The following is a 22,227-nucleotide window of genomic DNA, read 5'->3' on the forward strand; positions in this document are numbered from 1 at the left end:
CCCATACCCCTTCAAATTGGGGTTTACATATAGCATGCCACTGTGATTGCTTTTGATATTAGCGTCGCCAATCCAGATAAAAATTTTATTCATCGCTCCACCAATGCTATGGACAACGCAGGTGTCAAATAAATTGAAAAATTATGAATATGGATGCTACGCATAACTGTCTTAACCAATTCCACTCTTCCTGCCATAGATAGGAGCTTCCTATTCCATCCTGTCAATTTTGCGCCGAATTCTACTAAAAAAAAATTGCTCTGAATTTATCAACCAAAGGTAAAATAAGATCTTTTACCCGGCCTCTGAAGATCTCCACACTCAAATAACTTGTAAGGAAAGTGCACTCCGGGATGTTAAGAACCTCTTTAATTCTTCACTTCCTATTAATTGGGATCTTACCGAGATAAATCTTACTTTTTTTTAATTCTTACTTTCTGCCCTGAATAATCTTGATATAAATCCAAGAACCTTTTTAAATTATTCATGCCTCTAAAATCTGCACTTAAAAAAATAAAAATGCCATCTACGTATAACAAATGGGATGCCGTAGATACATTTTTATGAACTGATAAGTATTTAATTTTTCAGTCAGTCTGAGCTCTACAATACCGCAACAGAGAACCTCCTCAACAATAATAAAGAGTAAAAGAGAAAGAGAGTCACCTTGATGAAGACCTCTTTCAATCCCAAGGAAACCCATAGGACCACCATTCACAAGAACAGATAAGCGAGTTGAAATCAAAATTTGATGAAACTCAATTAATCTACACCCGAGAAAAACCAAACTTTTAGAGAACATCAAACATGAAATTCCAATCTAGAGTGGCATACACTTTCTGGATATATGCTAACTCTGAAGTCAAACAAATATTAGAAGAAATTACCTTGCCTTTTCGAAAGGTGCCCTGCTCATCTGAAATTAAACTACCAAGCAACGGAGCTAAACGAGATGCCATTATCTTCGGCATTATTTTAAAGAAAAAAAAATTTCCTAAGCAAAAGGTCTAAACTAACCTACTTGTATTTTTCCCCTTAGTAATCAAGGTAAGAATGTTTGAGTCTACTCCCTTCGTCACAATGCCTTATCTAAAAAACATTTGTACTGAGTAGGCTTGGGAATCCCATCACATGACACAAAACAGGCAATGACCTGAGTAACCATGAGAAAAAACACGCTGAGAACAACCAGGAAACTTAGCCAACCACTCCTTATTACAGAAAGTACGATCTAACACTGCTCTAAAATTTCTAACTCTTGCGATTATTTGATCACGTGAATTTACAACCACAAGAAGGGATAGAAATCAGTGACGCGATATCCATCATAGCTGCAAATTCACTTACTGAAACCATACTAAAGTACCAGGCCCTCGCTTCTCATGAGAGAACATCGCATTAAAATATTCTATACCCATCCAGGGTAAAGAAGATCCTGCCAAAGAACACAAATCCAACCACATATGCCTTCCTGAAACAGCTTGCATTAACAATAGATGGAAAAAACTTTACTCCTACAACCTCACAAAGGATCTACATATCTTGATCCAAGCCAAACACCATTGTTGGTTTCATAACACCACTACAAAAAAATCCATAAATTTGGATTCTTAACAATCCTGGAATTATATATAAAATCCACACATTGCTCACAAAATGATAATGCAAATTAATACGTTTAATTAGTGTTTGGAGACAACAATACAACATTCTGCACTCTTGCTATTTTATTGTCACCTTGAATCACTCCACAAGTGAAGATATATCGACAAGAAGTGGTAGACATGCTAAATTTAATCTCTATTCCCTTTATACAAAATTCTGCAAGAGTTGCTATAAATGCCATTGATTACAACAAATAACAAGTGACTGCTGATTATTTCTACTACTGTTCCAAACATGAGAATAAACATACAACACAATGGTAACCAAATTAACAAGTAATACAATGTGGGAGTGGTGAGAAACCGCAAAAGGGTAGATCACTGAACCACAATGCCTCCCAATATCTGGGGTGTCCAACAGCTGGCCAACCAAGATTACTGCCAATGACAAACCAGTACTGTCCATGTTGGAACCCAAAGCTTGTGGCACCAATGCCCTCAAGCAAGAACCAATTTCTTTCTGGTACAGTTTTAGAGTAGGTGCACAGCTTTTCACTCCCGTGGACGGGCTAGCCAGAGAGAACTAAGAGCACGAAGCCGAGTGAAATAATCATGTATGGCCAGTAGGGCACGGGCAGATTGGCGGGTCGTTAGTATTCGGTGCATTTGTTGAAGAGTTTGTTGCCGCAAATTGTCAGCCTATAATTATTCAACAATAAATAATGACTTAAAATTCCAAGAGAAAAAAAAGGATGACGAATGGTACAAGGGAAAGAGGAATATAGATATTAGAAACTTACTTTCAGCAAACATCAACTGCAAATGATTTTCTTTTATGGATTATAAATATTTCAAAGCAATAAATAAGGAACAAAGCGTATACTGTACAAGAAGAAGAAGCCAGCTGAAGGCAAGGGAAAAAACCCCTAAAAGGAAAACAAAACAACAAAACAAGAATCCAGATACAAAGTTGCTTATAGCTCTCCCATCAGTTGTAAGAGTTAGCAGATTACAAGCTCCAAGAGAGCAATTTACCTCGAGACCCACCCTTGTAAGATACTAAGGACCTCCAAGGCCCGCTGAACTGAAATCATAACCATCTTAAAATCATCTCCAAGAGGTAATTGTCAACCAAAATAAACTTAAATAATAATAACCAAGAATATATAACATCCACCATTTCATGTCCTAAAACATACTAAGAATACTGTAGAGCATTAAGTCACAAGATTCAAACCCATCTCCCCCACCCCCACCCTTAAAGAAAACCTGTGCACACAGATAACATCCACTTTAGCAGACCATATCATAATTTAGAAAGCATAATTTCTAGATGGGCATGTCTAGAAAGGTTCTCCAGACAGCCATTTGGTTCTGCCACACACCAGGTGAGATTGGGATGAAATTTTGTGGACAGTTAAGGCCCTAGATCCTCTGTGCTCATATGTCAAGTTTCAGCTAATACGGAGTTTGCAAAGTTGCAAAACAAAGAATGCAAAAATTCACTAGGAGAGATTGCATCCATACATGGATGGACTAAAAATCCAAGGGAAGACGCCAATACATGGGAGAGTATACGATTGAATTTGACGTCTGAAAATTGATATGCAGCCAATCATTCCAAACCATTTCAAGACATCGAACAGATGGAATAGCCACCTAACCCTTCCACAAAGCAGAAATAGGTAGCTGTTACCTCTTCACAAGTACGCGCGTAAACACTTTGTCCTATAATTTATAAGGAGTAAAATAATTAAAGCCTGTACTCCAAAGGTTTCCCATAAGAATCGACAACACCCCCCCCCCCAAAAAAAAAAAAAAAGAAGAAGAAAAGAACAAAGAAAGACACATGCACAAATAGACAAAAGGGAGTTGACTAGCTTGCATATTAATACGTAGTAAGCCATATACTTAAACCTGGGATTGAATTGCTCAGCCCCCTCTCTCTCTCTGTTTGAAGTGGCCAGTTTCGCAAGCTACACCTTGACAACACCACTGTTACCAGTCCTCTAAGGTGGCAAAGCTGTAAAGGGTTCAAGTTGAGAAGAGAGATTGAGAGAATGCTTTGGCTTATCTGATATGATAGAGGCCATCTTTGTTTAAAATGAATGAGCGTAATACAAAGAGTAACAAATATGGAAAGTGGTACAAAGTTAGGTGGTACACGTACACACATATACGAGGTGGCATACTTATCCTATCCTTAACACTCCCCCTCAAGTTGATGCACAGATATCTCATATGCCCAACGTTCATATAATAGGATGAAACACCTTACAAGTAAAAACCCTTTAAAAATACATCAGTTAGCTGATTTTCAGACTTGACAAACAGAATGTAAATAGAGTCTTTGTTCAAATTTCTCCTTGATGAGTTCACATACAACTTGAGCCATTGCGAGGTAATCTGCTTCAGCATTTGATCTAGATATCATGGGTCATTTTTTACTTCTCCAAGAAACTACATTCCCCCTAGGAGAGGTCGATCATCGATCATCTATATAACCTGTCCAATCAGCTCAGCAAAGGCTTCCAATTTCAGATTGCCATGATCGGAGAATAAAATTCCCTTCCCAAGAGAAGATTTTAGGTACCTCAGAATCCAGTGTACTGTGTCTAGATGTGCAGTTTGTGGATCGTGTAGACACCGACTCACTACTCCCACAGCATAGGCAATATCAGGTATGGCATGTGATAGGGATATCAATTTGCCAACGAGCCTTTGATGCCTTTCCTTATCCACAGGTTCAGCACCATTGCTACTGATTTGATGGTTGACCTCAATAAGGGAGTGCAGGCTTACAACCAATCATACCAGTTTTGCAGAGAAGGTCTAGGACATATTCGTTGGGAAATAATAATACCATTATTGGATCTGGCTACCTCTATTTCCGAGAAATATTTGAGAGGGCCTAAATCTTTGGTTTTAAATCCTCGGCCAACTGATCCTTTAACTTGGATATCTCTACGTCATCACAACCTGCAAGGTTGTTACTACTATATCATCAACATAGACGATAGGAGTAGTGATCTTACTGTCATTTCAATTTATAAACAAGGCATGATCAAGATAACTTTGTATGTATCCAAATTTCCACATGGCCTTTAGAAACCTGTCGAACCAAGCTCCTGGTGACTGTTTGAGCCCATACAAAGATTTCCTCAACTTGCACACCTTTCCATTTGTAGATGATGAGGTGAAACCTGGAGGTGTATCCATGTACACTTCTCCAAGATCACCGAGGAGGATAGCATTTTTAATATATAGTTGTTGAAGACTCCACCCAAGGTTTGTAGCACATGATAGGAGTACCTGAACTGGGTTCATCTTTGCTACTAGAACAAATGTAACTTGGTAATCGATGCCATAGGTTTGGGTAAAGGCTTTTGCAACCAACTTGGCCTTGTATCGGTCAATACTGCCCTATGCTTTTTTCTTTACAGTCAACCCATTTGCATCCCACTGGTATTTTTCCTCTTGGGAGAGTAACAAGGTCCCAAGTGCCATTTTTTCCCAGAACCTTAATTTCTTCCATCATGGCTTCCTTCCACTTGGGATCAGTGGCAGCTACCATGCAGAATAGAGACAATAGACACAGAAAAAACAAAAGCACGATAAGACGGGACAGTGACTCGTAAAAAACAAAGTTAGAAATAGGATGTTGGGTAGAAGCTATTAGTTCTTTCCTAACAGCAATAGGAAGATCATGATCGACAGGAGGAATTTGATTACCTTACTAGAATGCAGGTGAATCAGGAAGTACCGATCGACATGGTAGGCCGGTGATGGGCTGCTTTGTCTTCTGCTGGTCAATTCCAGAATTAGAGCATCACCAACCTCCCCCTCAGTAGGAACCGCTTCTGTCCTCCCCCTCAATACAAATAGTGTCAATGAGAAAGGTACTAGAAGGAATCTTGGTCATAACATTCTCCCCCTCAAGAGATGATTGGAAGTATGATTCAGATTCGTGAAAGGTGACATCAACAGTAACAAAGAGGCAACCAGTAGGAGGATGATAGCACTTGTATCCTTTCTGAGAGGCAAAGCACTCTTGCAAGCACATGCTTTATACCAGAGACTGTAATTTCAACTTCCATAGAACCAAATCATCTCTTCCAAGAGGTAACATCCGATCGGCCTCTACCAATTGACGTGTATCAGCCAATTCAATTCACAATGCTTCAGACCTTAATCTTTTCATTCGCCGGATTTTCTCTTGCAATATAAGAAGGGGGGGGGGGGGGATCCTCAAACATGACAACCATGGTATATGTGACCCAACAGTACCTTGGATGCCAATTCACTATGGCATTCACGTTGTTATATTCAGTTGAAGCAGAATATTCACATTCAGAAATATAACTGCAAATTTCCTAAAACCAAACCGTCTCACAACCTGAAAAGCTAGAGAAATGACGAGTTGATGTGATGTGGATCAGAGGTTCCAGCAGAAACATTCCCGCACAAATAAAGGCCTAAACTAGGTCCAGCCCTGAGTTAACCTGGTCGGGTTTAGTTTGGTTCTTTGTGGGTTCAATATGAGTCTGTTTTAGGACCAGTCAGCTGTGTGGAGGAGTTTCAAGAAGTCATAAAGCTGCCTCATGTGGAGAATATTCTTTGGAGATTATTTTCTGTTTAAGATTCTAGTTTCTGTTTCATAGTCATTTAGTATATTAGGTTTCTACATATGAGTTTCTATTTTTGTAAGCTTTTATTTAGTTTCTATTCTATTAAAACTCTCCCTTACCTAAGGAGAGTTCCCTTCCTGTGTAGCAAGGCAATTCTATTAATAAAGAAGGGCCAGTCCACCCCCCCCCCCGGGCGGGGTTTTGAAAGAAAATAGAACCTTGCTATGTTCATGTGCGTTAGTATGAGAGGCCAGCTGCGAGAGAGAGCAAACCTAGGTGAGATTCCAAGATGGAGATTGGTGAGAGGCCATCTTCTATAGGAGACCAACATTTCCATGTTCTTCTTTCAATTCTTCATCTTCAACTGCACACCTCAAGTCAGCCGTCGTTCTACATTTCCTACAGTTGACAAGGTATCCAATTTTCAGTTCCTCTTTGTCATAGTCTGGGTTTCTATTTTCAAAACTCACCCCATGTTGCAGAGCATATCTTCAGTCCTTGTTACAGTAAGTCTGATCACTACAAGAGGAGCATTGGAATACCAATACTGTAGTCGCATACCAGTGCTCCCTTGTTCTGATCATTGTTCACCCACCTTCTCTCTTTTTTTTCTTCTTTTGAAGGCTACTAATTTTAAGTATCCTATTATGTTGGCTTATTTGAATTCAATTTATTAAGCTACTGATCTGCGCATGGTGCTACAGTACTGAGGCTCATCAGTTACCATTTTCAAACATCTTCCAAATTTAGAAGCTTTCTAATTTCTTGACTGTCAAGAGTTTCTGAATCCTATCACTTTAGAAGTTACCAATCTCAAAATACATCTAAAATTCCTGAATTTCTAATTTTGACTTGAGATCCTATTTTCTGGCCTAGTCCACACCTCCCAATCCACCGTTGGATTAATGTGAGATTTTGAGGGTTAGGTCTTGACCTGGATAGACCATTCGACCTGAATTTTTTATAGCTGGATTGTGAGCCACAGATTTTCATCCTGAATCTGATCCACACTTATCCCTGCAATTCTGGTTTTCCTGCAGAATCCTGGTCAAGACTGTTAGGTGATTAGGATACCATAAAGATGAAAGTTGATGCAAGGAGACCAGAGATCACAGCCGTATAAACCTGTAATATCTTAGCCATAGATCTTCCCAAAGCCAGTCACAATACCAACTGCATCGGCCCATATACTCCATCCACATTCAAGCATATATAAATCCCCGATCCTCGACATACTGTAAGTTTACACTTGACCATACTTTCTCATTCTGCTACAAGACCAATTGTTCAAGCCTCCCCTTCCAAACCTCCAAAACCAAGCCCAACTCTAATTCATAAGATTTTGGTTTAAACCCCGACTTAGGGGGAAATCTATGGCTGTCTGCATCAAATAACCTCTCTCCACTGTTTTGAGGGTCAGAATAGCCTGAAAGCTAGTCACCAATATCCAGTGCTCCATTGCCAGAGATCTCATACAAACAGCTTAGTTGTCACCATGAACATGGAAGTTTCACTTTAGAAATGTCATCTATGCATGTAGAATAAATTTTGAAGTGTCTATTGACGTTAGCCAATTAGTCATCACCATACTGCCCACCCAAAACTTGAATAAGAAAAACTCAAGAAAAAATTAAAAATAAAAAATGACCTGCTCTCCCCCCCTTCCCGTGCTTGAAAAAATGTATTAGATGCCACTGAATCTTGTAGCAAATGAGGTATACCTAGTATTGAATTTGAATCAATAATGCCCACCCTATGCAAGCAATACTCAAACCAATGTGTTAAGTGATCATTTTTCATAAAAAAAAAAAAAAAAAGCAATAAAATATGGCCCATGTTTTTAATTTTTTCCTGATCTATTTCTTAATTAGTAACAAGAAACTTGTTCATTCACAACTGATGATGCAAACAACTTGTGCACATACCACAAACCTAGAGTAAGTGTTGCAGTATACAGCACCAACATTGTAAATCAAACCAATCTTGGATTAGAGACCACGCAAAAATTCATCTGTGGCTCTTTGCCCCTTATGCAATGATACAGATTATATAAAGGAAAGAGAGCCTACAGTCTACACAGTTCAATAACAGCCAATAAGAGAACAGTAGTAAATTAAAGTCGATGCCTAAAGCATCTAACCTAGTCCTGGAGTCTCGTGGAGTAGTAAGGTAAACATAAGTATATAAAAAAAAAAAAAAAACAAACTAAGACAAAAATTACCTGACGAAGGAAGCTCTCAAGTGTGCCAAGCTTTCCCATGGCCATAGCCATCTGGCCCATATAGTTTGCCACATTACCAGATGACCCAGTGGGGCCAAGAGATCCACTAGCCAATGTCTCAGCTAGAGATTGCTGCAACGCTTCCATTCCTTGAGAAAGGGCATCCTCAGCCTGTTGGGATGACTCTTGCAAGTTGCAGATTCCAACCAACTGTTGCTCAGTTAAAGGCTCCAATTGGTTAACGAGAAGCTGAAACAGCACCAGGTTGGTTTACCAAATAAAGTATATATCCTAAAAATGCTCAAAAGAAATTCAATTTTCAAGTCAACAAAGGATCATACTAAGAAACTCAGCATCCCAGAAACAGAGAATCGATGCTTGCAATTCTCAAATTTTATTGCAGGGCCATATGTTCACTCAACAGCTTGCTAAGAGAGGGTTCTCTTGACCTACCAACGGTCTAAGAATCTATAATGCTGGAATAGGAAAATCAAAGCTTGCATGTCAGGTAGAAGCAAACAGGCAGATTCCACATACAACAATGATGCCTTAAGAAAAGGGAGACAGTAAAAAACTCCTATTCTCCTTCCATAAATACACAAGGGCCCCATTCATTTAGAGGGATTCATGGGGTTGCTAAGGTGGGACCCATATGTTGGTAGAGTGACCAACAGGGGTAGAAAAATGAAAACCCATAATGGGATTCCCCAACTTTCCCAATTCCATAAGCGTTTGATTATTCGAGTGTGGGAGAACTCTGGAACAGTTCCAGTGACAAGGGGGGAGACAGATACAGAGATGAAGGATCCTCATCTTCTCTAAACGATGCTCACAGGTCATTGCAGGTTAGAGAGATGATAGCTAGATGCGCCTTTTTGCAGTGCCAAGAGAATGGTGGGTTGGGGAAAAACTGAAACAACAGGTGTGTTGGATTCTCAGAAAGGGATTTTAGAGAGGATAAGATGTTTTGGGTTCTCAAAAAAGAGGTTACAAAGAGGGGTGCAATGGATGACAGCGAAGGCTGAATTTCCCATTTGCAGCGATGGGCGATGCACAGTGATTTACGTGAGAGGCGATTGCAGTGGTGAGGGGCTGGTCTTGGGTGCAGTGGCTGTGCAAGCAAAGAGGCACAGATTGAAGGGGGCTGCTTTCTTAAAATAACCGATGGCACAGGCTGCTGGAGGATGTTTTCAAGCAGTGATGGGATGGTGTCTGTAAACCGACTATAGCCCAGGCGATCTACAGGTACATCTTCATCTGCTTCACCATTGTGGCAGGAGCCATCTTCACTCTGGATGCTCCAACAGAAAGAAGCTGGTGGCAAATGCAATTACAACCAGACCATGTACGAGAGTCTCTTGGTCGCTCAGTCGGACAGAGCGGTTTTGAAGCTGAGGGTCTAGTTAGGACTCAGGTCACCTCAACTTTACTCGAGCACTACTTGCTGGCGACGACTCCACCTGTATGGCTCCTTGCTTTACAAATGTTCTCTGATGTCGTCATGGTCACCCTGAACAACCAAGAGGATCGCAAAGATGGCAGAGGTTTCAGTGGGCGGAGATCGCCGCAAAGAGGGTGGACTTGGAAGGGGGTAGAAGTTGCAGAGAGGGCAGATTTGGAAGTATGGAGGAAGTTGCAGGTGGGTTGCAGAGATTGCTCAGCTCAGCTCAGCTTGGTTGCAGAGCATTGCAGCTTCCCCCTGGAAATCGGCAAAAGTCTCACCAAATCGATAGGACTTTGCAAGGGGGTGTGGTAGGAGAAACTGCTTGACACCTCAGCCAACAGTAAACTAAGACAACTTTTTGTTTGTCTGCCCAAATTTCCACCTCAACACATACAAACGACCCAAAATACCATGATTTGCAGGAATTTTTGACAACTTTCCCACCCCAACAATCCCACCCATCAAAATCCCTCTACATAAATGGGGCCGAGAATATTTTTGTTACCACCAACATTGTTGTCAGACTCTACGCAACCCTAGGCACTGAGGAGGGAAAAAGACAAGGGGACCAAGGCATCCCCTAGGTGACACCTTAACAACTATGGCCACCAAGAATAACAGATTGGCACAACGGCAAGTACCAATAATTGAATATGCTCGTAGTTTTTATAAATAACCATACGCTCAAGAAGCCATATTCTTTTTTTCCTAAAAAGATAAATTTGAGTAAAGAAGATGTAACACAGTCAGCAAGAAACAAAGACACTTTGTGTTGATGCTGAAACAGCTATTTTCTTCCTTTGTTATCAAAATTTTACATGATCCCTCTGCCAACCCCACAATGCCACACCTGATGCAACCCACACATATACCCACCAACAAAAGAAATCCAACTCCAAGAAGAGAACAAACACAACTTTTGGACCTGGAAATGTGTAGTCTCAAGAGAACACATCATATGATTCTTTCTGAGACTTAAAAACATTAGTTGGCATTTAAAAGACAAATATCAGTTCACTTCCCATACACAGACACCATGAAAACATCAAATTATTGCGCACCTTAAGTAGTTCAGAAGACCTGAAACCACCAATCCACAGAAAACACCTCTCTGCAGGTGTCTTCCACATTCCCGATAGCATGTGAAAGACATCAGCCTTTGCTGCAATGCCCTTAAGTCTAAAAATGTCATCATAGTGTGCCATGATGCCATCTACTATAAGACGGAGTTCATTATCACTTGCATGGGAATTGACAGCTCCCCTCAGCTCATTGATCTGTCGGTTGTGCTCTTCAAGCCACCGTGCATACTCTATGTCAAATGCCAAGGCCCCTGAAAAATAGAATAATCAATAATTATCCCAAGAAAATTTATGATGATCTCCTTCATGACTAAATGATATCAAGAGAATTCCAAGGCAACAACAACCACAAGGCCACTCATATAACAAAAGTAAAAAATATTTTTATGTAAAATAAATAATAATAATAATAATAATAACAATAAAAAAAAAAAAAAACTTGCACAGTTTGTCTTTTTTAAGTTTTCAGATAAAGGGTCAGTGCATGTTTCTATGATTTTCAGCAAGGCCACAGTGAGTTTGAATGATTCTCACCAAAAGCAAGAGATTTAAGCTTACTGGCCCAGAATCTGTTTCCTTTATTTCCAATTTTGGGAAGAAAGAAACATATACAGCTTTCTACGGACATCCCAGAAGATAACAAAGGATCCAGAAGTTATTACTATAACAACAATACAACATAACAAACTGCTACTCTACCAACTTAGGTTGCAACTTATTTTGTATTTCTTTGCCACTTGCCTTATTCTCTTCTTTTTCTCTTTTTCTTTTTTCCTCTAATTTTATTTGGGTTGGGTTGGGTTGGGGTGGGGTGGGGTGGGGTGGGGTGGGGTGGGGGCACTACTGCAGTAGCTTCATAGTTGGCACCTTGTGCAATATTGGTAATCAGAGTTCTCATAGTAAGGAGGAAAAAGACATAACAAAGAGTGGAGAGGAAGAAAAAAAAGTATGGAGTATTAAGAGGGAATACAGAATCTATAACCATGATAGGCAAACAGTTATAGCTATTTATGATCGTGTACAGAAATAATTATAGCTGTCTATGACCGTGTACACACAGTTATAGCTGTAACTACTACCTAGATCGTGTACAGGAATAATTATAGTTGTCTATGACCGTGTATACACAGTTATAGCTGTAACTACTACCTACAGTGCAATAGTAACGGAGCATTAGGAAATTGGTTTCATCAGAGCTTTCTGTAATCTAACTACTTCGCAATCAACTAGGTATTGTAGAAGGCCTGTAACAACTGTAATGTTCACAAAATGCTTAGTAAGAACCATTTGGCAAGTGTAGGCGTGTAGCTAAATAGTGCAATCTCTGAGAACAACTAGACAACATGCCATGGCATTCTCCAAGGGCGATGAAGATAACAATCTTCCCTTGGAGAATGTGATTCAAATCAATGCTGCGGATCCGGATTCCAAAACTCGGAATCAAATCACTTATGGACCCACTAAAATTTGCAATAACTAATTATTTAAAAATAATGGCAATTTGGAAAAATAATCAAAGTTAGCAAAGTGGCAATTTGGAAAATAACCAGACTGCAAAGGGGTGTGATGAGAGGTGAAAGTGGTATGGGACGCAAGGGTCTTTTCTAATTTCTGTATGGGACGATGTTGGAAACAATTATGAGGTAAGGGTCAAAACAGAATTAGAATAAAGAGAGGGCTATTTATGTGATGTTACAATAAAACTAAAATAAAACTCACTTTTGAGTTTGTCTTCAACCTCACGACAGCCAAGGGAGTCGCATTGAACACCAAAAGAGGAAATCAAGCTTCAGCCCTTGGAATCTCTTTCAACAGCTCTGAGATTCCAGATCTACTGTCACCTAAGCCTGCTGGACGAATCCAAACCAGTACAGCTCAAGGATTCAAGCAATACTTGGAATATAGGGTTCTGAAACTTGGAAAAATCAGCAGTAGTTGCAGGTAAGGTCTGAACTGAGTTCATCTCTTGTGAAAACCAGGAGAATTGAAGGGCGATGACCAAGGACATGGATCGCAGCAGTAGCTTCACCTTCGGCCACAACCACAAGACGAATGAAACCCTATCGAAGGAGATCGAACCTCCTTTCTTGGCTGCAAGTGTCGCCTGGAACAGAAACACGGAAGAACGGAACAGGAAAGCAAGGAAGAAAGAAAGGAAAGAGGAAAGAAGAGAAGAAGATTAGGGGAGTAAGAGGTATGAGCTCACGGCCATGGTTTCCAAACCAAAAAACTACTCTTTTATATTCCAAAATCTGTCAACAATGGACTACACAGCCGTATATAAAGACTCAAAAACCGACCTTCCTAATCTGGAATGGAATTAAACTTGCATCTAAGTCTAAAAATAGAAATAAAATCTCACTCAAATAAGAATACTACCAAATAAGTTTTAACTCTAAAAAGGAAAGAAATAAAGGAATCAAATCAAAAGATATCCCTAAACCCAATGCCCAACTGCATCAATCAGTCTAGGTAAGTAGGTCATTTTAACAATTGGCTTCCCTATAGAACATAATTATATTGCAATTTTTACAGGCGTTTGAAGTTAGATATCGTAATCAGAAGAGACTCCTCACAGAAGGGCACCACTTGAACAATCCAATGAAGGTAGAAAGTTTGCCAAACCCGAAATATTTTGGTGAAATTTTACCAAATTTCTATAGCAATTTTGTTTCAGTTTCTTCGCAACACCGAAATATTTTGGTAATTTCACCAAAATTTCAAAGATTGCAGATGGGTGCAATGGGAGGTGGTGCCACATCTCACCCTGAGGTTTTGTTCTCAATTTTGCTGGGTGTGGATCTCCATTGGTTGAATGTTTTGTTACTATTGCTGATTTGTTAGCTGGTAGGGAAGGAGGAATTTCAGGCTTGTTGAAAATTCTTTTTTTCTTTTTTTGGGAAAGCCAGCAGTTTCAAATAGCTTCAATAGTCTATATAATCTACATGGCATATTGAGAGCATTTTCTGTCTGGTGTTTCCAAAAGGATCAGAAAAGATAAAAGACACTGTTTGTGTTTCCTATTGTATTCCATACATTGTCTATTTTACATTTTTTTTCCTTTTCATTTTGCAAATATTTATTCCCCTCTTTGCCAATCAAAAAAGAATCATACAAATGGGAATGGTTTATAGGATCCATATGTATCGTACTGTATCGGCCGATACGTTTCTGAATCAGCTCTTACCATACAATACTACCAATACGCTACATGAAAATTTTAAAATCCCTTCGCATCGATATGTATTGTACAATACATACCAATACGCGCCGTTACATACCAAAACGTAACAATACTCTATGAAAATTAAAAATCAAGGTTAAATACTGTATCGGTATGTACATACCGATACAGTATGATACGTAAATAATGGCCAAGATGGGTCATTTCTTAGCAAAAAATGATTTTTTGAGACAGGGTTTTTGTTTCAAAGTTGCTACCAGCCATTTTTCTCTCTAACTAAAGTGGAAATTAAGGTTGGGAATCCATATTCAACCCATAAATGACTACAAACCTTGGATTTGCAATATTCTCCATTTTAGTGTTTATGCATAATACATGTTATATATAGCTTTTTTTAAAAAAAAAATTATATGCACAAGTGTATAAAAAAGTGTTTCCTATCCATTTATCTGTATATCTTTAGTGTATCTTAGCGTATCTCTGATCTGATACGATACGATACCCTCCGATACGTATCTTAATCTTGGCCGACCGATACAGAAACCGATACTGATACTTTTAATCCTTGCAAATGGGAAACATTTTCGCTCAGCTTAGTTTGGCAGTTGCTGTAATCTCTCAATGACCTCTTTGTTTTATCATGAACACCCCTTCCCCACAAAGAAAAAACTGTAACACATTGCACTTACCCCCCAACTCCAACCCAGCAAAAAAGGAAAAGAAGGGGGATAAAGAAAATGGTAGTACTTCCCCAGGTTAACAAGTAGTTAGATCCAATGTTTGCTTCTAATTATCTCTATGCTATCCAGATACCAAAGAATTTACATCAGATCTATAGAATCTGCATTTTATCATTCAGTAAAACCACTTGCAACAAAGTAAAACTTGCTTTTCCAGAGTCACAGGAAACTTGTCTCTCCTACCTGTACTTTACTAGAGTAGTGAAGTAAACATACTTCTAGCATGTACAAACAGAGAAAATTATCTCCCATAATTGAGAACCTTACTACAGAAAGAGACAAGGTAAGAGAGCAAGTGGGAATACCATTTCCACTCATTGAATGAGATTGGTCTCCAGAACTCGAAATAAAAATGCCCTACATGATGGAAAGAAACTTCTGAGGGTAAATATGCATTACATATAAACCATTTGGAGTATACAAACCAATTAATTAAGAGCAGAAAAAAAAGGAATCTATAGACAGACCTGCTGACGAGCTCTCTGAAGCTCCTGCTCAAGTTGTGTCAGCTTCAGTCTGCTGGTCTCTAACTGTTGGACATATGCCTTAAAGAAGCAAAAAAGAAAAGGAACTCAGTCGATGCCTGTGATCAATAAGAATACAGTAGAATTATAGCTTACGTTAATGCAAAAATGTGGAGTCCTTTATCAGAACTTCAAACAGCAAGATAACATTAAAATGGATACAACTAGGTACGTGGGAGCTCACATCCACTTTCATAACGAACTCTGAGAACACAAATGGCTCTAAAATAACATGGCCAACTAAAACATTCTGCCTTGTTAATATGAGGACTATGTTGGGAGACAAAGGACCCACCCACCTCAATTATATTAAATCAATTCAAAAGTTCATTATGCACATAAACCAATAATGCAATAAGACCGATTCGGACTATCAAAAACTCGTGCTCGGGTCAGGTTATTAGAAAATGGATATTACGCAGCTCTAATATTAAGTAACAATGCACAAATATTGTAAACCAAGATTTCATGACCAAACAAGAGCCACATATTATCAACTAAATAAACCCTTGCAGAGGACTATCTAAAATATAAATGGAAAGAGAAATTTCCACTAAATTAGATTCCCACTAAACTATCGGTCTCTCCAACACACACAGAAATGTAAAAGAACAAAGACAACAGTAATTCTGTGCATATAAAATTTTTAAAAACTGAAGAAGTCGAAAAATGTTTTTTTGTTGTCTGTTGTTAAACTCGACAATTGAGCAGTAGAGGACCTGGTAATTTAAGAACTTGCAAGGGAAACCAAAAGAAGTTGCATCGACCAAAATCTTTGCAAGACAAGTTTGGACTCAGCTCCTCATGCATGTGAAGAGCCTCGACAAGATGGGTAGACCACGGCTCAGCTTTGCTTGTTAATAGGCTTACTTAAGATGTTACAATGTAACCTCCCTATAAATATATTGCCCAATCATATGATAAAATGCAGATGGTCCAATTTCATCACATACAATAGTAATTAATTAGCAATTTTGGATCATAAAAGCTGTCAACTGACTAAACTTTTCAGCAATTCAGGAAGTCCAAACAATGATCTCACAAAGTAGATCTCCAGTGACAGGACTATAGCTTTCGTTGGTAGTATCGAGCACCCAAAATGACAAGATGTGGAAAAAAAAATTGGGAAATTTCCATTAAAAAAAAAAAAAAGAGCCATAGAATTTCTCAATTCTGACAGTCCTTAGATCGAATGAGTACCCTGGAAGACAATTTTAATTGGTCAATAAAAATATGTTTCCATGCCATTGCTTTTTTTGTCCGTTTCCTTTTTTCTTTTTGCTTTGTTTAACCAATCTATCATGAAAGGTAAGAAGAGACAGAGCAATCTGTTCTGATTGTCCTGTACCTGAATGCTTCGTCCCAAAAGCAAGGGCCAACAACAAACACATTCCAACGACGGCATAGAGGAGGGTCACTTCAGCGAGAGGGAGGAAAGTGGAGATGCAGTGGCAGAAATAGCATGGGGAAGAAAAGGAAAGAAAGAAGATTTTACAACAGGATGTTGAAATCACCATTTTACTCTTATTTTTTAGCTGTTAGAACACGTGTGCATTAATGTTGAGCACATAAATGGCCAAAACAACTTGAGGCCATTATAAATGAATGGGTCTTGACCCTATTATGGTTTTGTATTATTCTGAATTATTTTAAATACAAATAGGTCAAACTATTAATACCAAACACCTGCAAAAAATGTTTTGATGTCAGAAAAACAAAAAATAAAATAAAATAAAATGATACCAAAGAGAGCCTAAGACCGTTGTGCTCACGTATCTTTTCTTACTCCAGTGATTAGTTAAGTGAGAAGCCTAAACCTCTCATCTTGTTGAATTAAGAAGGAATTCGATAGGCATGGGAACGTGTGGAGGGAGGCTGAAGGAAAGGGAACCCAACACGCCAGGGCAAGTGTTTACTTCATTCTTCCTCATACTATTCCGTCTGGTTTTTGGCTCCCAGTTCCATTTCATAGTAGCCATAATTTCAGGCATAAGCAATACCATGTACTACTTTTTTTACCACATAATTTAATAGAGGGAACCTATAGATGCCCAACTCAAACTAGGCCTTTCCCCAACTAAATCGAATTGGCAATATGAATTCTGTTCCACCATTTAAATCAATTTAAGGTGATGTTAGTTGTCAATCCTAGGCTATTCATATCTTTCTCACTATTTCCCAAGTCACCTTTGGTCTACCTATTGGTCTTTCATATATGACTGACAAAAAAGAACTTCTCAATAAGTAAAATTTAGAATAACATCTAAATACAAGTACAATAAGAACAGGTAGCCCCTTAGTTGATGATTCCCAGTATAACCTATACTGAAGAGGCTTACTACTAACCTCCATATGCAACATATGCTATCATATCCCATACTATAGACATTAAAGGCAAATAAAGTCAATAAGACGGAAAGACATCAAGAAAACTTACTTTTTTCCTCAAGCGGCTTTTCCTTGCAGCTTCACGATTCTGAGCTAACCTACGAAGTGTCTGGAAAATATAAAACATATTATAAATAACCAAATACTATTAACCCATCTAACGAAGTATCCATTATATCTACTCAAGCTATACCTTCTGATCCCCTGCTCTGTCCTTTGATTTGTCACTAGAATCAGAAGCTGCAATACCAGTAGACTGAGACTGACCAGTTTCAATCTGCACTAGGAGAACTTAATTTAGTTCATCCATTAACCGCACAGTGCAATTTTACATAACAAGAAAAAAAAAATACAGAAAGGAAGAACATTGTTTGAATATACTGCAACAAAGGGATGAAACAGATATGGCAATATGCATGGTGAAGATAGATATTATAAGATTTGAATAATAGCTATAATCACAAAGAATGCAGAGATAATACTACAACCAATGTAAAGAAAGAGTGTAAATTAGACTAGTCACCCTTTGATTCTTATCATCAGTATCCACGTCTGTTGACGTATCAGTCCGAGGACTGGCATCTGCCATTGTGGAGTCTCCCCAGTTCTCAAAATGACCACTAGATATAGAACCCAAATTTGGTTGTCCCTTATGTGATGGAAACCTCTGAGGCACAGCTCTAGAAGCAAGTGGCGTTATATCGGAGGCAACAAAAGACTGTTTTTCGAGGAAGAACAAAAAAGAATCAGCCTCACACAACCACTGAATAAAATCAACAAGCAGAAATATTTACCATTAAATCACAAATTCACACAAGTTTAGCAGGAAACATTTAGACTTACCTTGGCAAAATTGCCAAATTGCAAAGGGTCCAAAGTAGCAGTCTGTCCGGTTGACTTTGTCGGATTGAATACAGGGTCTTCAAAGGACAAAATTGATCAGGAAAAAAAAAAATCAGAAAGCAATATGATCATAAAAAATGAATCAGAAACAATCACTTTTGCATCAAAATTTCAAAAAAGTAGAGAGGTTTTCAAAATTAAAAACGGAGAAGAAACCTCTCATCAATAAACTAAGCAGTGAATGTAGAAGAATTATTACAAAAGGCATATTGTAATTGATGTGATCCATCTAAAATGTGCAACCAATGGTTAAATCAAGAATCCTAACTGCCCAACCAACTCATTTATTAAAGACTATGTAACAAAGACAATCCATTTCCAAAATTCTGCTGTCTTACGACCAGCTTCCCTGTACATGTCAGTGCCAGACACCAAACTTCTCTTTTCCATATGAGCCTAAATAATTTTCACAGAAAGTGCCATGTCAGCACTGAAACCAAGTGCATATCCATGCCCCTCAATAAAAGACTATGAAATGATAAGCCAATGAGTTCATAAATCAGGCTTCAAACAAAAATTGACAAACTTGACCAACAAACATGCACATTTATTTGTGTGCTGATACTATGCTTCTGCTGTTTTTTCTTTTCTTTTCTTTTCTTTCTTTTTTTTTTTTTTTTTTTTTTTTTAATTAAGGAAGAAGAAGGAGAGAGACAAGAGAAAGGCCAGTTTTCCCTCATGACTTCAAAAGGTGAAATATCATAAGACAATAGACCAAAACATTATGCAACAAACTACCTGCAGTTAATACAAGAGAAATAAACTTCTTATGTTTCTAATGAAGTTACAAAAGAACATAGCAGCACAGATAAAATTGGATGGTTGCACGACAGTTGAAATATTGATAAAAGATCATCTCTATGCAAGTTGAAATACAGAAAAATGAGCACGGATACATACTTCTACTGAGGCCAACAGCATCCTCTATGCGAAATCCAACAGAATTATCCAGTGCCCCAAAGTCAGAAACTTGAGAAGAAGGGGTGTTATTTCCTTCTGTGCCACTGAAACCCATAATACAAGAAACAATAGTTGCATTGGTAAGATGTGCTACTGTAAAGGGTAAATGAAAAATTCCACAAAGTAATAGGTAACAAACTGAAAACTGCAATCAAGCTTTCTCCAGTAGCTAAGGAAAAGTCTCCCTCTAGCCCAAGGGCTATTATTTCACCTTCATTTACACCAGTTCATTTGATCACTGGTAACTCCATGTATTCTCTTCTTCTTTGGTTAGTGCAATTTGGTATATTCCTCATATACGCTATATCTTAGAAGCTGTTTCTTTCAATTTCATGTTATTGTACCCACTTGTCACATTGGCATTATACACCCAAGGAACTGATGTGACATTTCCAAACTTACTAGCATTAAACCCTGTCCAACTCCCTACACCCAAATATGATCTTCAGGCCAAACTTTCTAACCCTGATGACCATAATTTTTTTTTGGGGGGGGGGGGGGTTGTGTGGGGAACCGGAATTCAAAGTTTTCATCTCTCAAAATAGTGGAATTCAGTCAAAGCATCATAAATCGATCACAATGCACCTATACATCTACCCAAACCAAAAGAGTAACTAGTTTGGAGATGAAAAGGTTTCAACGTTCCTCTGCCTGTACATTCACATCCAGTGCCAATAGTGCACTAAAAAAAAAAAAAATAGAACAAAGGGAGTATTATGAATATTAAAGAGAGGAATTCTAAATGAGTCCAAACCTAGACAATAAATGCAGAGATATTGAGAAGAAAAAAACAATAAAAGGATTACCAAAAGATCATCAAAACAAAAGGACCACAATTTCTTCAGAGAAGCTAGAGGCAAAGAATGGAAAAAAACAGCAATAGCTAACAGGAAATGCAAACAAAAACAAAAGTTAAATCAATCAAAAGATAAGTGTTTAAGAGGAACTTTACAAAAGTTAAATCAATCAAAAGATAAGTGTTTAAGAGGAACTTTACACTGCATGAGAAGCAGGTAGTTGAGGAATGAAGCTCGGCATCCCGCCTGCTGCTTCCTTATCATTTTCTGCACCAGCCCTCACTTTTCTACTGCCCATGCATCACCATCACCATCACCATCACCACCTTAATCCCCCAAAACCCAAGACGAAAACCGGAGACCCAAAAACCCTAAACTTCAGCAAACTCAGCAAGTTAAGAGAAACCCTAAAAACTCAAAAACACCCAACCCCAAAATATAAATATAAGAAGAAAAAAAAAAAACTATCAGACTTCAACTCTACAATACTGGCCAATAAAAACAAAAACCAAAATGGAAACAAAGAAAAACCTTATAACAAAGATCATGCTCTAGTCGCAGCCTTCCCAGAAAAAGTGAATATATTACAACACAACCCAAACTCCACCGAGAGATTAACAAGAGCTTATCATCACCAGCGTCTTTAACCTTAAAAACCCTAAAAGGAGCTTAAAATCCAGTACCAAAGATCAACAAAAGCAGCAATTTTTCAAGCTATATCCTTCAGAAACGACTGAAAAACCCACGACCCTCTCCCTAGCTAGTACCAAACTAACAACTTTGAAAAAAAAAAAAAAACCAGAAGCCAAAATCGATACACAAGTAAACAAAACCTAATTACCGTATCTTTATCAAGATCAAAATCGCCCTTTTTGACCTCTTGTCCTAAACTATACTCTCTCCGCCTCTGCAAATCGCTTCTCCCTCTCTCTATCTCCAAATTTCAGACCGACCAACCTCATAAAACTTCGATCTTCCGTCTTGCTGGGTAAGAAAGAGTAAGTGAAAGACAGAGAGAAATGGTAAAGAAAAGGGTGACGTTCAGACCATTCCAATCTCCAAACGTCCTTTTCAGTTGAATTTCCAAATACTCTCAGCCCCTTTTTTCTATTGTTTTCTTCCTTGATTTTTACTGTTTGGGGTATTTATTTAATTCCTTTCCATTTAAATAATCTTTTCCTGTGAGTTGTGTCAGAGATTTCCAACTTTGTAAAGAACTGATCGTGGACTATGGAGTCTGTCTGGAATCTGGATAGGGGTGTTCACAGTTCACACCTCCCACATAGAGAAAGCTGTAGTGGGAACTCAGGAAGGGCGGAGTTTTTTCCCTCTTTTTTTTTTTGGGCTTATGGAGTTGATAAGTTTACAACCCCACAGATTTCCAATTTTACAACATTGCCACTGTTTAATTTTTTAGATTTACCATTTTGCCACTGTCTGCTTTCCACTGATCAGTGGTCAATTGTTTGACTTCTTAGAATACAAATCAACCCAAAAACAAAATGGACCTGAGCCAGTTCCATTGACTACCTGGTTTAGTAGTTTGGTAGTTTGCACTTGAAGACCTGTTGGACCATTTCAAAAACAGCATTATGTACAACTCCTCTCTTTTGACTCTTCTTTGGTTTCATGTTTTGATTGTGATATGTTTCTGTTGTTTCTAGAGCCAAATGTTTCTTTGACCATGCAATCTATTATGGGATTTATGTATGATGCATTTGGTTATATACCTTGTAAGGATGATGTAATAAT

At 38.4% G+C, this 22,227-nt stretch overlaps 1 protein-coding gene and 1 long non-coding RNA gene across 4 annotated transcripts; both read right to left on the bottom strand.

The window, feature by feature from the left end:
* Positions 1-1,657: 1,657 nt before the first annotated feature.
* Positions 1,658-21,699, bottom strand: LOC122083293 (transcription factor TGA2.2-like). Of its 3 annotated transcripts, none has more exons than XM_042651051.1 (12): positions 21,317-21,699; positions 20,676-20,801; positions 19,619-19,722; positions 18,659-18,735; positions 18,339-18,533; positions 18,009-18,092; positions 17,865-17,924; positions 15,371-15,448; positions 15,209-15,260; positions 10,959-11,230; positions 8,454-8,702; positions 1,658-2,303 (listed from the first exon to the last, which is right to left on the bottom strand). In XM_042651051.1, the coding sequence occupies exons 2-12, from the start codon at positions 20,771-20,773 to the stop codon at positions 2,157-2,159; spliced, it is 1,416 nt and encodes a 471-aa protein (XP_042506985.1). In that variant the 5' UTR covers positions 20,774-20,801; positions 21,317-21,699; the 3' UTR covers positions 1,658-2,156. The 3 variants fall into 3 exon arrangements, with proteins under 3 accessions (XP_042506985.1, XP_042506983.1, XP_042506984.1); XM_042651049.1 differs by having other exon boundaries at positions 20,676-20,846; positions 21,317-21,697; XM_042651050.1 differs by lacking the exon at positions 21,317-21,699 and adding an exon at positions 21,007-21,292 and having other exon boundaries at positions 20,676-20,846.
* LOC122083294 lies at positions 3,741-8,443 on the bottom strand. Its single transcript, XR_006141615.1, has 2 exons — positions 5,337-8,443; positions 3,741-5,171 (listed from the first exon to the last, which is right to left on the bottom strand). It is a non-coding gene; the product is annotated as an uncharacterized LOC122083294 (long non-coding RNA).
* Positions 21,700-22,227: the final 528 nt, after the last annotated feature.

This window comes from Macadamia integrifolia, chromosome 7 (assembly GCF_013358625.1).
Source record: "Macadamia integrifolia cultivar HAES 741 chromosome 7, SCU_Mint_v3, whole genome shotgun sequence".
Classification (NCBI taxonomy): domain Eukaryota; kingdom Viridiplantae; phylum Streptophyta; class Magnoliopsida; order Proteales; family Proteaceae; genus Macadamia; species Macadamia integrifolia.